The sequence below is a fragment of the Sorex araneus genome, chromosome 1, assembly GCF_027595985.1.
Source record: "Sorex araneus isolate mSorAra2 chromosome 1, mSorAra2.pri, whole genome shotgun sequence".
NCBI classification, from domain to species: Eukaryota; Metazoa; Chordata; class Mammalia; order Eulipotyphla; family Soricidae; genus Sorex; species Sorex araneus.
In genome coordinates, this window is record NC_073302.1 from 39513045 (window position 1) to 39525371 (window position 12327).

At 54.5% G+C, this 12327-nt stretch overlaps 1 protein-coding gene across 3 annotated transcripts; it reads left to right on the top strand.

Moving 5' to 3' along the window:
* The first annotated feature begins 670 nt into the window (after positions 1-670).
* On the top strand, positions 671-11088 carry PIGO (phosphatidylinositol glycan anchor biosynthesis class O). 3 transcript variants are annotated; one of them, XM_055121513.1, is made up of 11 exons: positions 1024-1047; positions 1968-2595; positions 3921-4064; positions 4229-4352; positions 4636-4795; positions 4944-5123; positions 5333-6857; positions 7607-7813; positions 8050-8273; positions 8857-8927; positions 9077-11088. In XM_055121513.1, the coding sequence occupies exons 2-11, from the start codon at positions 2085-2087 to the stop codon at positions 9204-9206; spliced, it is 3276 nt and encodes a 1091-aa protein (XP_054977488.1). In that variant the 5' UTR covers positions 1024-1047; positions 1968-2084; the 3' UTR covers positions 9207-11088. The 3 variants fall into 3 exon arrangements, with proteins under 3 accessions (XP_054977494.1, XP_004600272.2, XP_054977488.1); XM_004600215.2 differs by having other exon boundaries at positions 676-2595; XM_055121519.1 differs by lacking the exons at positions 8857-8927; positions 9077-11088 and adding an exon at positions 7177-7285 and having other exon boundaries at positions 671-2595; positions 8050-8236.
* Positions 11089-12327: the final 1239 nt, after the last annotated feature.

Consider the following 12327-nt stretch of genomic DNA (forward strand, 5'->3'; position numbering starts at 1 on the left):
TGCAGAGCCAGAAGTCCTGAGAACCACTGGGTGTGGCCCCAAAACCAAAAATAAATAAAGCTGTAAGGGGCCTGGGGCATAAAGAGCACATACTTCAAATGGCAGCACCCTGTGATTAGATCAACCAGCACTGCACGGTCCCAAGCATCTCTGGGTGTGGCCCTGAAAACAAAACAAAAAAAGCTATAAGACGTATCTATATTGCAAACCATTATACACAAAAGGAAAGTGAGAGAGAGAGAGAGAGAGAGAGGGAGAGAGGTGCCTGTCATAGAGGTGGGGTGTGTGGCAGGAGGGAAACTGTGGACATTGGTAGTGGGAAATGTACACTGGTGAAGGAGGGATGGGTATTGGAACATTTTATGACTGAAATCCAATCATGAACAACTTTGTAACTGTATCTCACTGTGATGCAATTTAAAAATTAATTAAAAATAAGTACAACAAGAATAAATTTTGAAGAAGGAAAAAAACTGTAAGACTCAGTTGAGAGACTTGAAGAGGAAGAATAACAAAATCTTTTAGTCTTTTAGTTGGGAGTCAGTTAAACAAAACAAAATATAGGGCCAGAGTGATCGTTCACTGGGTAGGGCATTTACTGTGCACTCGACTGACAGACCAGAGCTGGATGTCTTGCATCTCATTATGGACCACCAAGAGTGATTCCTGAGTGCAGAGCTAGGATAACCCTTGAGAACCACTAGATGTGGTCCCGAAAGGAAAAAAAAAAATGTTGCTAGTCTCTATTTTTACAAATGACTCCAAAAATGACAGAGTGGTATAGGTAGGATTCAAGTTGAGACCAGAAACCTTGTTCTTCGTGAAAAACCAGCTCGGACCCTTAGTCCCCAGTCTCAAGCGCAATTTCTAGAATCTCCTACTAGCCTTCCAGTTAGTCTCTTCCTAGTCCGGCGCTCTTTGCAGAAGTTCGTCGGAGGCGCCGGCAGATGGCGCTGGGGAGCCCCGGAGGGCCGCTCTGCCCCGTGCGTGCGCGTCGGTGGTGCCAGGCAGCCGGTGCTGCCGCCGCACTTCCGGGCGCCGGTCAAGGTGAGCCAGGGTTCCAAGACCCCCCTCGGCTTTCAGTCCGGACCCTCCCTCCCTGCTCAGCGTAGCTAGGGTGCCCAGTACCGGGGTCAGGGTGCCCGCGCGGAGGCCGGGGAGGAGCCGAAGGAAGCAGAGCCGCCTGGACGCCTGGGTTCTGCGCAGTCCACCCGGCTCGAGAGCGGCGAGGGGGAGACCGCGGCCCGGGGCTCCTGGCCAGCTGGACCGTCCGGAAGCCGTGCGTGACTCCTCCCCTTCGTGTTCTCGGCCCCCGCCAGGCGGCGCCGTCACCCGCGCGGCGTTCGCGTGTGGCCGTCCCCGGGGTCTTAAGCTCCGGCGTGGAGACCGGCTGGAGCTTGGAGCACCGTCAGTCCCCCTAGCGGGCTCTGCTTTTCAGCACCACGACAAGGGCAGAACCTACAGGGGTGTTCTGCTCCACCCGCCGAAGATCAGCCCCTTGCGAGTCCTGGGAATCTGCATTTGTTTTTTTGGTTTTAGTTTTGTTTCTCCCCCCACCTCCAGCCGTGTGCCCAGGGGTCATATCCAGCGGTGCTCAGGGGACCACATGTGGTGCTGGAGATCAAACAGGGTCCAACTAAGGCACACGCCTTAACCCATACTCTCCAGCCCTTGGGAATCAGCAGATTTTTTTTTCTTTTTTTTTGAGGAAGGGGGTGCTCAGGGGCTTACACCTGGTTTTGTGCTCAGTGGTCATTCCTGGCCTGACTGTGGACCTTATGAGGTGCCGGTGATTGAACAAGGGTGAGCCTCATGCCAGGAAAGCACCTTAACCACTGTACTGTTGCTTCAGCCCACGAAATCAGCATCTTAAACATCACTCTGAGTTAAAGACCATAGTCCAGAAACATTGGCTTAAGTGGAGAGGAAATTGATACGGGGTTGATTCCGGTACTGTTTGTCTCCAGAAAGGTGTCCAGGAGGATATGATTCTAGTTGGTCGTTCTTGAGGAACCAAAATATCTGCTGGGTCCTGACTCCATTGTGATGACTTCCCTCCCTCCATCCACCCCCCAACTATCAGGATGCAGAAGATACCAGTGCTGCTCTTCCTGACCTGGGTCAGCTTCATCTTCTACGCTGGCATTGCCCTCTTCACCAGTGGCTTCCTGCTCACCCGTTTGGAGCTCACCAACCATAGTAGCTGCCAGGAGCCCCCAGGCCCTGGATCCCCACCATGGGGAAGCCGTGGGGGGCCTGGGGGCTGCTGGATGGCTTCCCGGTTTGCCCGAGTCATTTTAGTTCTGATTGATGCTCTCCGATTTGACTTTGCCCAGCCCCAGCACTCACGGGTTCCTGGGGTACCTCCTGTCTCCCTGCCCTTCCTGGGCAAGCTGGGTACCTTGCAGAGGATGCTGGAGACTCAGCCTCACCATGCCAGGCTTTACCAGTCTAAGGCTGACCCCCCTACAACCACCATGCAGCGCCTTAAAGCCCTTACCACTGGATCACTGCCTACCTTTGTCGATGCTGGGAATAACTTTGCCAGCTATGCTATAGTGGAAGACAATCTCATCAAGCAGTTCTCCAATGCAGGTTAGTTTGAGCGTCTGGGGCATTATTTTTTTAGAAATCAGGGCGCATAAGGGAAGTGGACCATATCAAATCATGATGAACCCTTAGGGTCTTTGATGATTATGAAACTGAGATTCTCAAGCAGTGGGAAAAGGGGATGGGGAAGGGAGTGGTGTACTAGAACTGACATGAGGATAGTGGTGGAGAATTTGGGCACTTTGGTGCTAGTGAAGGTGCACTCAGCATATCAAAACTATGAAAGTTGGCCAAAGAGATAGTATAGTGGGTAGTACTATCTCTCTCTGGCTTTCATCCCCAGCATCCCCTATGGTCCCCTGGGCACTGCTTGGAGTGATTCCTAAGTGTAGAGCCAGGAGTAACCCGTGAGCATTGCTGGGACTGTGGCTCAAGAAACAAAAAACCGCATGAAAGTTAACAATATTGTAACCACCCTGTTACCTGATCTGTAAGGAAAATGAAAAATTGAAAACTATAGAAGTTAAAGATCTGGGACTTCAGGTGCCAAGCTGCTGTGTGGTGGGGTTCAGGGAGAAGGAGACCAGAACCTTGCTTGAGAGAGTGCAACTCTGGATTTTGTCCATGTAGCTTTATGGGAACTCTGTTTAAGGACAGGAGAGATGAAGAGAAAATAGGGGCTTGGTGATCTCAGCATGGAGGAGAGGGTAAAGGAAAAATGGAGCAGCAGGGGCCAGCGAAATAATTCAGGGGTTAATGTGACCCCAGTTTGCTCCATGGCACTGCATCTGGTCCCCTGAACACAGAGGTAGGAGTAGCCTCTGATTTCTGCCTTTCCCCCCTGAATCAGAGATTGATCAAGAATGAGCAGAGGGGCTGGAGTGATAGTACAGTGAGTAGAGTGTTTGCCTTACACACAGCCAACCCGGGTTCCCCCCAAGCACCGCCAGGAGTAATTCTTGAGTGCAGAGCCAGGAGTAACCATGGTGCATTGCCAGGTGTGACCCAAAAAGAAAAAAAAAAAAAAAGAATGAGCAGAACCTTGGGTAGAAGCAAGGAAGGAGGGCGGGGGAGTGATGCAGTAGTAGAGTATTTGCCTGCCATGTTTGAGGTCCCTGGGTTCAATTTCCGGCAGTGCCAAAAATCAGAAACAAAACAAGGAATAAAGAGGTCAGGGTGGAGTATGGTGATCACCGAAAGCTTCCCTAAATTCCTGAAAAATGTTCATCCTTGAAGGATGAAGCATGGCCGGATGGAATGCCTGCCCCAGAGTGTATGCAGGATTCCTAGGGGCTCTTTCAAAGGCCTCATCCTCTCTTTTTCCCAGCTCTGATTCTGCTCATACTGTTGTTCTTCCTCTGTTCCTGCAGGAAGGCGTGTGGTCTTCATGGGAGACGATACTTGGAAAGATCTCTTTCCCGGAGCTTTCTCCCAGGCTTTCTTCTTCCCGTCCTTCAATGTCAGAGACCTGCACACGGTGGACAACGGCATCCTGGAACACCTCTACCCAACCGGTGCGCATGGGGCCAGGGCTGGCCGCCGGAGCCCCGGAAATGGGGAGGACTGAGTCAGGTCTCAGAGTCTGAGCTCTCTGGGCTGTTGCCCCCGGGTCTCAGAGCCTGGCTGGGGCTGAGAAATGGCCCTTTGAACCCTGTGCTCAATGTTCTCCCCTTCACAGTGGACAGTGGTGAATGGGATGTGCTGATTGCTCACTTCCTTGGTGTGGACCACTGTGGCCACAAGCTTGGCCCTCATCACCCTGAAATGGCCAAGAAACTTAGCCAGATGGACCAGGTGATCCAGTGAGTGTGGGCTGTTGGCGGGGGGAGTGTGTTTGTGTCTGAGAAGTCCCCCTTTCCGTGTGTACTGACCAAGTTCCATCTTCACCATGCTGTGTTTTTGAAGCTAGAGGTCTCGCCTACCTTCCGTTTCTTGGCGCATGGCTTTAGTAGTTGGGTGGTGACCAAAGAGGTGTCACTGCTCCATAATTTCTTCTCAGGGAAATTATGTCTGGGGGTGAGTGCTCCCCACTCCGTGAAGAGCCTTTGTCTATCTTTCCCCTCTGGCACATTTCTTGTTCCTCAGGGGACTTGTGGAGCGCCTGCAGAATGATACACTGCTGGTAGTGATTGGGGACCATGGGATGACCATGAGTGGGGACCATGGAGGGGACAGCGAGCTGGAGGTCTCGGCTGCACTTTTCCTGTACAGTCCCACAGCCCTCTTCCCCAGTGCCCCGCCAGAGGTGAGGCTTAAGTATTCAACCCGGTGTTCAGCTGGATCGCAGCATCCTTATGGGACCTTTCATTTGAAGTCCCCAAATTCATTCCCCCACCCCAAACACTGGCCTCAGCACTGTGGGGAGCCCGCTGACCCCTGTTCATGTCCTCCAGGAACCAGAGGTAGTTCCTCAAATCAACCTAGTGCCCACACTCGCCCTGCTGCTGGGTCTGCCCATTCCATTTGGGAACATCGGGGAGGTGATAGTTGACCTGTTCTCGGAGGCCACAGACTCCCAGCCGCTCTCCTCTGCTTTGGCCCAGGCCTCTGCCCTCCATCTCAATGCCCAGCAGGTAGGTGCAGGGCTGTGCGTGGGGGAAGCGGAACGGCCAGCCCACCTCCCTGTCCTTGGTTTAGTCTTACTGCCACCGACCACTGCGTGTCCTGCTTCTTTCCTCCCTTCCCTCTAGCCCCTCATCTTCTCGTACCTGCTTTAGTATTTGCCTCTATCCCAGATGCCGCCTCTGAGCCCTTCCCTCCACCCTCTGATTGTTTCTGCCAGGTGTCCCGATTTCTTCGCACCTACTCAGCTGCTGCTCAGGACTTCCCGGTGCAGGAGCTGCATCGTCTGCAGAACCTTTTCTCCAAGGCCTCCGCCAACTTCCAGCAGCTGCTGCAGAGCCCGCAGGGTGCCGAGGCAGCCCTGCAGACTGTGACGACAGAGCTGCAGCAGTACCTGCGGGGAGTGCGAGCCCTGTGCATTGAGTCCTGGGCTCGCTTCTCTCTGGTCCGCATGGCAGGGGGTGCTGCTGTCTTGGCTGCTGCCTGCTTCCTCTGCCTGATGGTTTCCCAGTGGGCCACAGCCCAGAGCTTCCGTTTCTCCCCTCTTCTGATAGCCATGGCCTGGGGCCTGGCTGGGGCCTTGGTGTGTGCTGGACTATTGGTAACTGCTGGTCTCAGGCTGGATCCTGTGGTTCTTGGAGCCCTGGCCGCCGCGGGCTCACTCATACCTTTCCTGTGGAGAGCCTGGGCGGGCCGGGGGGCCAAGAGACCCCTCGCCGCCTCACTGCCCATCCCGGGACCTGTCCTGTCCCTCCTGCTCATTCGCTTCGCGTCCTTCTTCTCTGATAGCTTTGTGGTAGCCGAGGCCGGGGCTACCCGCTTCCTCTTGATCTCCCTCGTTTTGCTCCTGGTGGCCCGGCTTCACTGGGAAGGCAAACTGCTGCCCCCTAAGCTCCTCACAGCACCCCGCTTGGGCTCCATGGGCCCCCCAGCGCCCCCTCGGCGCCATGCCGTCCAGGCCCTGGGGCTGGGCGCTGGGTTGCTCTTGTGTATCAGGCTGGCAGGGCTCTTTCATCGCTGCCCTGAGGAGACGCCTGTCTGCCACTCTTCCCCCTGGCTGAGTCCCCTGGCCTCCATGGTGGGGGGTCGAGCCAAGAATCTGTGGTACATAGCCTGCGTGGGGGCCCTGGTGAGCCTGCTCATGGCTGTGCGCCTGTGGCTTCGCCGCTACGGGAACCTCAAGAGCCCAGAGCCGCCGGTGCTCTTCGTGCGCTGGGGGCTGCCCCTCATGGCCCTGGGCATGGCCGCCTACTGGGCCCTGGCATCAGGAGCCGAGGAAGCACCCCCGCGGCTCCGGGCCCTGGTGGCCGGGGCGTCCATTGTGCTGCCGAGGGTTGTGGTGGGGCTGGCCGCAGCGGGGCTCCTGCTGCTGCTCTGGAGACCTGTGACAGTGCTGGTGAAGGCGGTGTCTGGTGCACCAAGAACCAGGACTATCCTCACTCCCTTCTCAGGCCCCCCCGCTTCCCAGGCTGACCTGGACTATGTGGTGCCACAGATCTACCGACACATGCAGGAGGAGTTCCGGGGCCGCCTGGAGCAGGCCAGGCCTTCAGGCCCACTGACCCTGGCTGCCTGTCAGCTGGGGAGCGTCTACTCAGCCGCTCTGGTCACCGCCCTCACGCTCCTGGCCTTCCCGCTCCTGCTGTTGCATGCAGAACGCCTGAGCCTGGTGTTCCTGCTTCTCTTCCTGCAGAGCTTCCTCCTCCTACACCTGCTGGCGGCTGGGATCCCCGTCCGCACCACGGGTAAGTACGTGTCTCCAGCCGCGAAGTATCCAGGGACCTTCCAGCCCCTCGTTTTCACGGCGATGTTGCTCCTCAGCTAGTTGGCCTTGACTTGGGCCCTCAGGCCCCACGCAGCTGGGGGGAAGTGAGCGGAGGGGTCTCAGAGTTCTCACACATCTGCTGGATGGAGCCAGACGAGTTCAGGCCTCCCTTTGGTTCTGGGGTCTGCAGGGTTCTTGCGGGGGGAGCAGCCAGGAGAGTTCTGAGGTCTGTCCTTAGGGAAATGCTGCCTGCTCACGAGGCCATTTTCTTTCTTTTGTTTTTGGGCCACACCCGGCAGTATACTCAGGACTTTCTCCTGGCTCTGCACTCAAGGAGCACTCACTCCTGGCGGGCTCGGGGGACCATATGGGGTGCCAGGAATCGAACCTCGGTTGGCTGCGTGCAAGGCAAGCGCCCTCCCTGTTGTACTATACTCTGGGCCCCATGAGGGCATTCTCTAACACTCCCATTGTGGAAGTAGTAAATTATCTGTACCTAATAGTGAGCCGTGTGCAAATGGGGGCGGGTGAGAGAGCAGCTGAACATAGCAAGGTTCATCTGAACCCCACGTCACCCAAGGGGTTCAGATCATGGTGTGGTCAGCGGTGGTCAGGATGATGTACCACCGGCTGTGTGGGTGTGAGCACTAATGCTCAAGTGGCAGGAGCAGCTGCTTGTGGGGCCGTTGTGGGTTAGAGAATGTGAAAGAGGCAATCCTTTTCCCGCAGGTCCTTTCACTGTTCCGTGGCAGGCGGTCTCTGCGTGGGCCCTCCTGGCTGCACAGACCTTCTACTCCACAGGCCACCAGCCTGTCTTCCCAGCCATCCACTGGCATGCGGCCTTCGTGGGCTTCCCAGAGGGCCACGACTCCTCCACCTGGCTGCCTGCTCTGCTGGTGGGCGCCAACACCTTTGCCTCCCATCTCCTCTTTGCAGGTAATTCCTCGTTTTCACCACGCCCCCGTTGCTTTCTCTGAATTTGTAGAAGGAATGGGAATTCCTGGACTTGAGTTGGGGGCTGGGGGTTTTGTCGGGTTTGTTTGGCACCCCCCTGCCAGCGCTATGCTAGTTGGTGCCTGAGCCAGCCACTTGGATAGTTGGGGAGCAGCTGGTGGGCAGCCACTGGGCCCTGGGACCTCCATTCATTCTCACCCTGCTTGCTTCCGAGGCAGTGGGCTGCCCTTTGCTCCTGCTGTGGCCCTTCCTCTGTGAGAGCCCGGGGCCCCGGAAGCGGCGACCACCACCAGCCAATGGAGCTGAGGCCAGAGTTAGGTCGGAGGAGGAGGAGGAAGAGGAGCAGCCGCTGATGGAGATGCGGCTCCGGGACGCGCCTCACCACTTCAACGCAGCGCTGCTTCAGCTGGGCCTCAAGTACCTCTTTGTCCTTGGCATTCAGGTGGGTGAGGGTGAGGTCCCGGGGTGCATAGTCTGTTCTCATGTGCGCACATCAGTCTTTATCTCACACTTCGCCAAAACACCAGGAGAGAGGCTGGAGGAGAGAGGCTGGACTGAGGTGTAGCTGAGGAGAGGCAGCACCTCCGACAGTGTTGAGGCTTGAGCCCAAGTCTCCTTCATCCAAGCCTGGTAACTGTTTCTTCTCTCCAAGCTAGACCAGAATAGCTGGCTGCACTGAGGGCTACTCAACGATGGGCAGACCAGGCAGAGGGCCAGGGTTCTGTCCCAAGCTGAGAAAGGACCCTCCTTCCTTCAGATGCAGAAGGTGCCTTCCTCCACCCCCGGAGGCAGAGCCTGAGCATCAGTGAGAGGCAGAGTGGGGAGTGGTTGCTCAGAATCATTCAGTGAGCCTGGGGAATCAGGGCAAGACTGAGGTGTTCATGCCTCTTGGCATATGGTTCATTCCACTGACACACCTGGCTTTCCTCCTTTGCCCAGTCTTCACAGGCACCTCTGGTGACTCTGTTGGACCCAGTGCCACTTCCCCTTCCCCCAGGAACTTGACCTCCTCTTCTTTCCGTTAGATTCTGGCCTGTGCCTTGGCAGCCTCCATCCTCCGAAGGCATCTCATGGTCTGGAAGGTGTTTGCCCCCAAGTGAGTGGATTTGCCTGAAAGGTAGAGGCAGTGGGGAAGTAACACCTGGAGCACAAACTGCATTCAGAGTGGGGAGGGTTTCACCTCTGTAGGGAAAAGCTTCTGGAGCTGCTCTCCGTGTCCCCTGAGACCCTCCCCTCTCTCTGCAGGTTCATCTTTGAGGCCGTGGGCTTCATCGTGAGCAGCATAGGACTTTTCCTGGGTATTGCACTGGTGATGCGAGTGGACGGTGCTGTGAGCTCCTGGTTCAGACAGCTGGTTCAGTCCCACCAAAGGTAGCCCAGGCTGCAGGTGCTGGCCTCTGGCCCTGGGGAAAGCTGGAGAGCAGTCTGGCCCGACCCACACGGGTGCTGGATCATCTGCAAGAGCAGCTCAGCCGTGCCTCTTGCTACCACACTGCCTGGAGCTCCTGGCCTCTGAGACTTCACTGTTTTATATTCAGGATCACAAGGGGCAGCCTGCTGCCTGAGTCCTGTTTTGGAGGTATCCGAAGGACTGTGCGGATAGGATGCCTCCAAATTGGAATAAAGTAATAATGGAAATATGTGCATCTCAGATGCTGGGGGGTTGGGGGTCCCTCCTGTTCTGTAGGGGGAAGGGGCAGGCCCAGAGATCAGCCATCTGATACAGACTTGACTCCCTCTGAGAACCGTAGGGAAGTAGCTGGAGTGGTCTGGTTCATGCCTGCCTCTTCCCAGCTCACTCCTCATATCGCACCTCCATTTCCTTTTTAATTCAACATGTGTGACGACAGATGGCTGAAAAGCAGCCCCAGTATGAGGGAAAACACAGACTTTCACTGTCTAATGTCCCATATTGTGTGCTTTTTTTTTCCCCCTCTGCATGTTCTTTCGCTTGACAACACTTTGCCCTTTATCTGAGGAGGTTAGACCAGGGAGCTTGCTCAGAGTACTGGAACACATGCTTGGCATTCAGGAGCCCAGGTTCAATCCCCTGGACGTCATGGTCCTCCAGTTAAAGTGCTTATTTTGCATGATCCCAGTTTGATCTCTGCATCACATATGTTCCCCTGAGCACTGCCAAGAGTGACCCTTGAGTGCAGAGCCAGTATGGCAGAAAAAGCACCACAGGAAGTGGCACCCCAGGTACTATTGGTTGTGATCAAAATTGAAACATTTCTGTGGAAGCTTCCCTGGTTTTTCAACCTATGCTGCCTTTTATCAGACCGACTTGCCTATCTTCTTATCTTGCCTATCCCACTGTGTCCTATGGCTCATTCCTGACTTAAAACCCAAAATCGTATGGACCTAATGCTTTTCTTTAGTGTCTCCTGTCTCCTTCCTCTTCCTCCTTACTACACATGTGTCACGATGAAGTGAGGAAATTGTTGTGGAAATGTCCCTCAAAGGAGTGAGGAAGAAGCTCTTAGGGGAAGGGTCAGTCAAGGTAAGGTCTGAGAAACCCAGGAAAGAAGGAGCTAAAAGACAAAGTGTTGGGTTCTGGTAGGAAGAAGCAGCTCGGCAGCCATGATTGTGGAGTCAAGGCCCTGCTGAGGGCAGAGTTCTGGTCACCCTTACAGGTCAAAGATGATGGTGTTGATCTGTGTCCCACACTGGAGGTTAGGACATTGGTAGCCCCAGCAGGTTTAATAATGCAAGGTAATGCCAGGGCCCAGCTACAAGATAAGTGAGAGCAGAGCCCTTAACCTGGTGGATGGGGCTCACAAGCATTCTTTAATGAGCAGTGGCCCTGGGAGAAGACTTGAATGCCCCATTGTGCCCCATTCCCAGCACTGGAGGGAAGGACTTCAGATCCCAGCCCTCCCCTCCCCCTGCCCTCATTCTGCTGGTCCCAATCTTGATACCTAAGGATAATCTGATAGCAGTGCTAGGAATTGGGTCCAAGTCCTCTCCTGTGCAAGGCTTATACCTCCACCATGGACCATCCACCACCCAGCCACATCCCCAGTCCCACTATTCATTTGGTTTAAGGCCCACACCCAGCAATGCTCAGGAGTTATTTCTGGCTCTGTACAGCTCAGGACAGACTCTGATGGTGCTTGGGGGACCATAGGGATGCTGAGGATCAAACACCTGGTGGGCTGCATACAAGGCAACACCCTACCTTATGTAGTATCACTTTGGTCCTCCACTGTTTCTTTTTATCTATATTTTTTAATTGTGGGGGGCGGTGCACTTAGCAGTGCTCAGGGGCTACTTCTGGCTCTGTGGTGGATGTATGTGTGTGTGTGTGTGTGTGTGTGTGTGTGTGAGAGAGAGAGAGAGAGAAAGATGGGGAGGGTCGGGAGCGGCACACTTTGCAGTGCTCAGGGGCTACTTCTGGCTCTGTGTGTGTGGGGTGTGTGTGTGTGTGTGTGTGTGTGTGATGGGGAGGGTGGCACTTCTGATGTTCCAGAGAATGTACAGTACTGGGGATCGAACCTAGGCCTTCTGCATACAAAACATGCATTCCACCCCTTTTAGTCATCTCTCTCCCTCACTACAATATTTTTAGAGATAACTAGCACATTGATTTGCATTATTAAAATTTTGTTGTTTTGGGATCACACTAGACAATGTTCAAGGGGTACTCCCAGCTAATGCTTTGGTGATTGCTTCTGGTGGTTCTCAGGAACCAGGAAGTGCCAGGGATCCAATTTTGGGACTCTGGCAAGCAAAATATGCATTCGGTCCTTTATACTATCTCTCTGTCCCCAAAGTTATTCTTTTTCTTTTTTTTTGGTGGGGGAGTTGGGCCACACCTGTCTGTGCTCAGGGCTTACCCCTGCTCTGCTCTCAAGAGTTCACTCCTGGGGCTAGAACGATAGCACAGCGGGTAGGGCGTTTGCCTTGCACGCAGCCAACCCAGGTTCAATTCTCAGCATCCCATATGGTCCCCCAAACACTGCCAGGAATGGTTCCTGAGTGCAGAGCCAGGAGTAACCCCTGAGCATTGCCAGGTGTGACCCAAAAAGCACTGCAGCACTGTTGCACTGTAGCACTGTCATCACGTTCATCGATTTGCTAGAGCGGCACCAGTAATGTCTCCATTGTGAGACTTGTTACTGTTTCTGGCATATCGAATATGCCATGAATAGCTTGCCAGGCTCTGCCATGCGGGCAGGATACACTTGGTAGCTTGCCGGCTCTCCGAGAGGGATGGAGGAATTGAACGCAGGTCAGCTGCATGCAAGGCAAACGCCCTACCCACTGTGCCATTGCTCCAGTCCTAAATAGGAGAAAAAAAAAAAACTCCTGGCACCATATGGGGGCCAAGGCTTGAACCCGGGTCAATCACATACAAGGCAGATAACCTACCCACTGTTTTATTGCTCCAGCCCTGACATTATTATTATTTTTCATCCCTTGGCATTAGTGTAGCAAACCTATTCCATTATAATCTATAATTTCTTTTCTTTTTTTTTTGCTTTTTGGGTTAC

Bases quoted from the DNA above. Each gene is read 5' to 3' on its own strand.
- PIGO (XM_004600215.2), top strand. From the start codon at position 2,085: ATGCAGAAGATACCAGTGCTGCTCTTCCTGACCTGGGTCAGCTTCATC. The intron at 5,124-5,332 runs GTAGGTGCAGGG...TGTTTCTGCCAG, and splicing joins TCCATCTCAATGCCCAGCAG to GTGTCCCGATTTCTTCGCAC. The intron at 6,858-7,606 runs GTAAGTACGTGT...CTTTTCCCGCAG, and splicing joins GATCCCCGTCCGCACCACGG to GTCCTTTCACTGTTCCGTGG.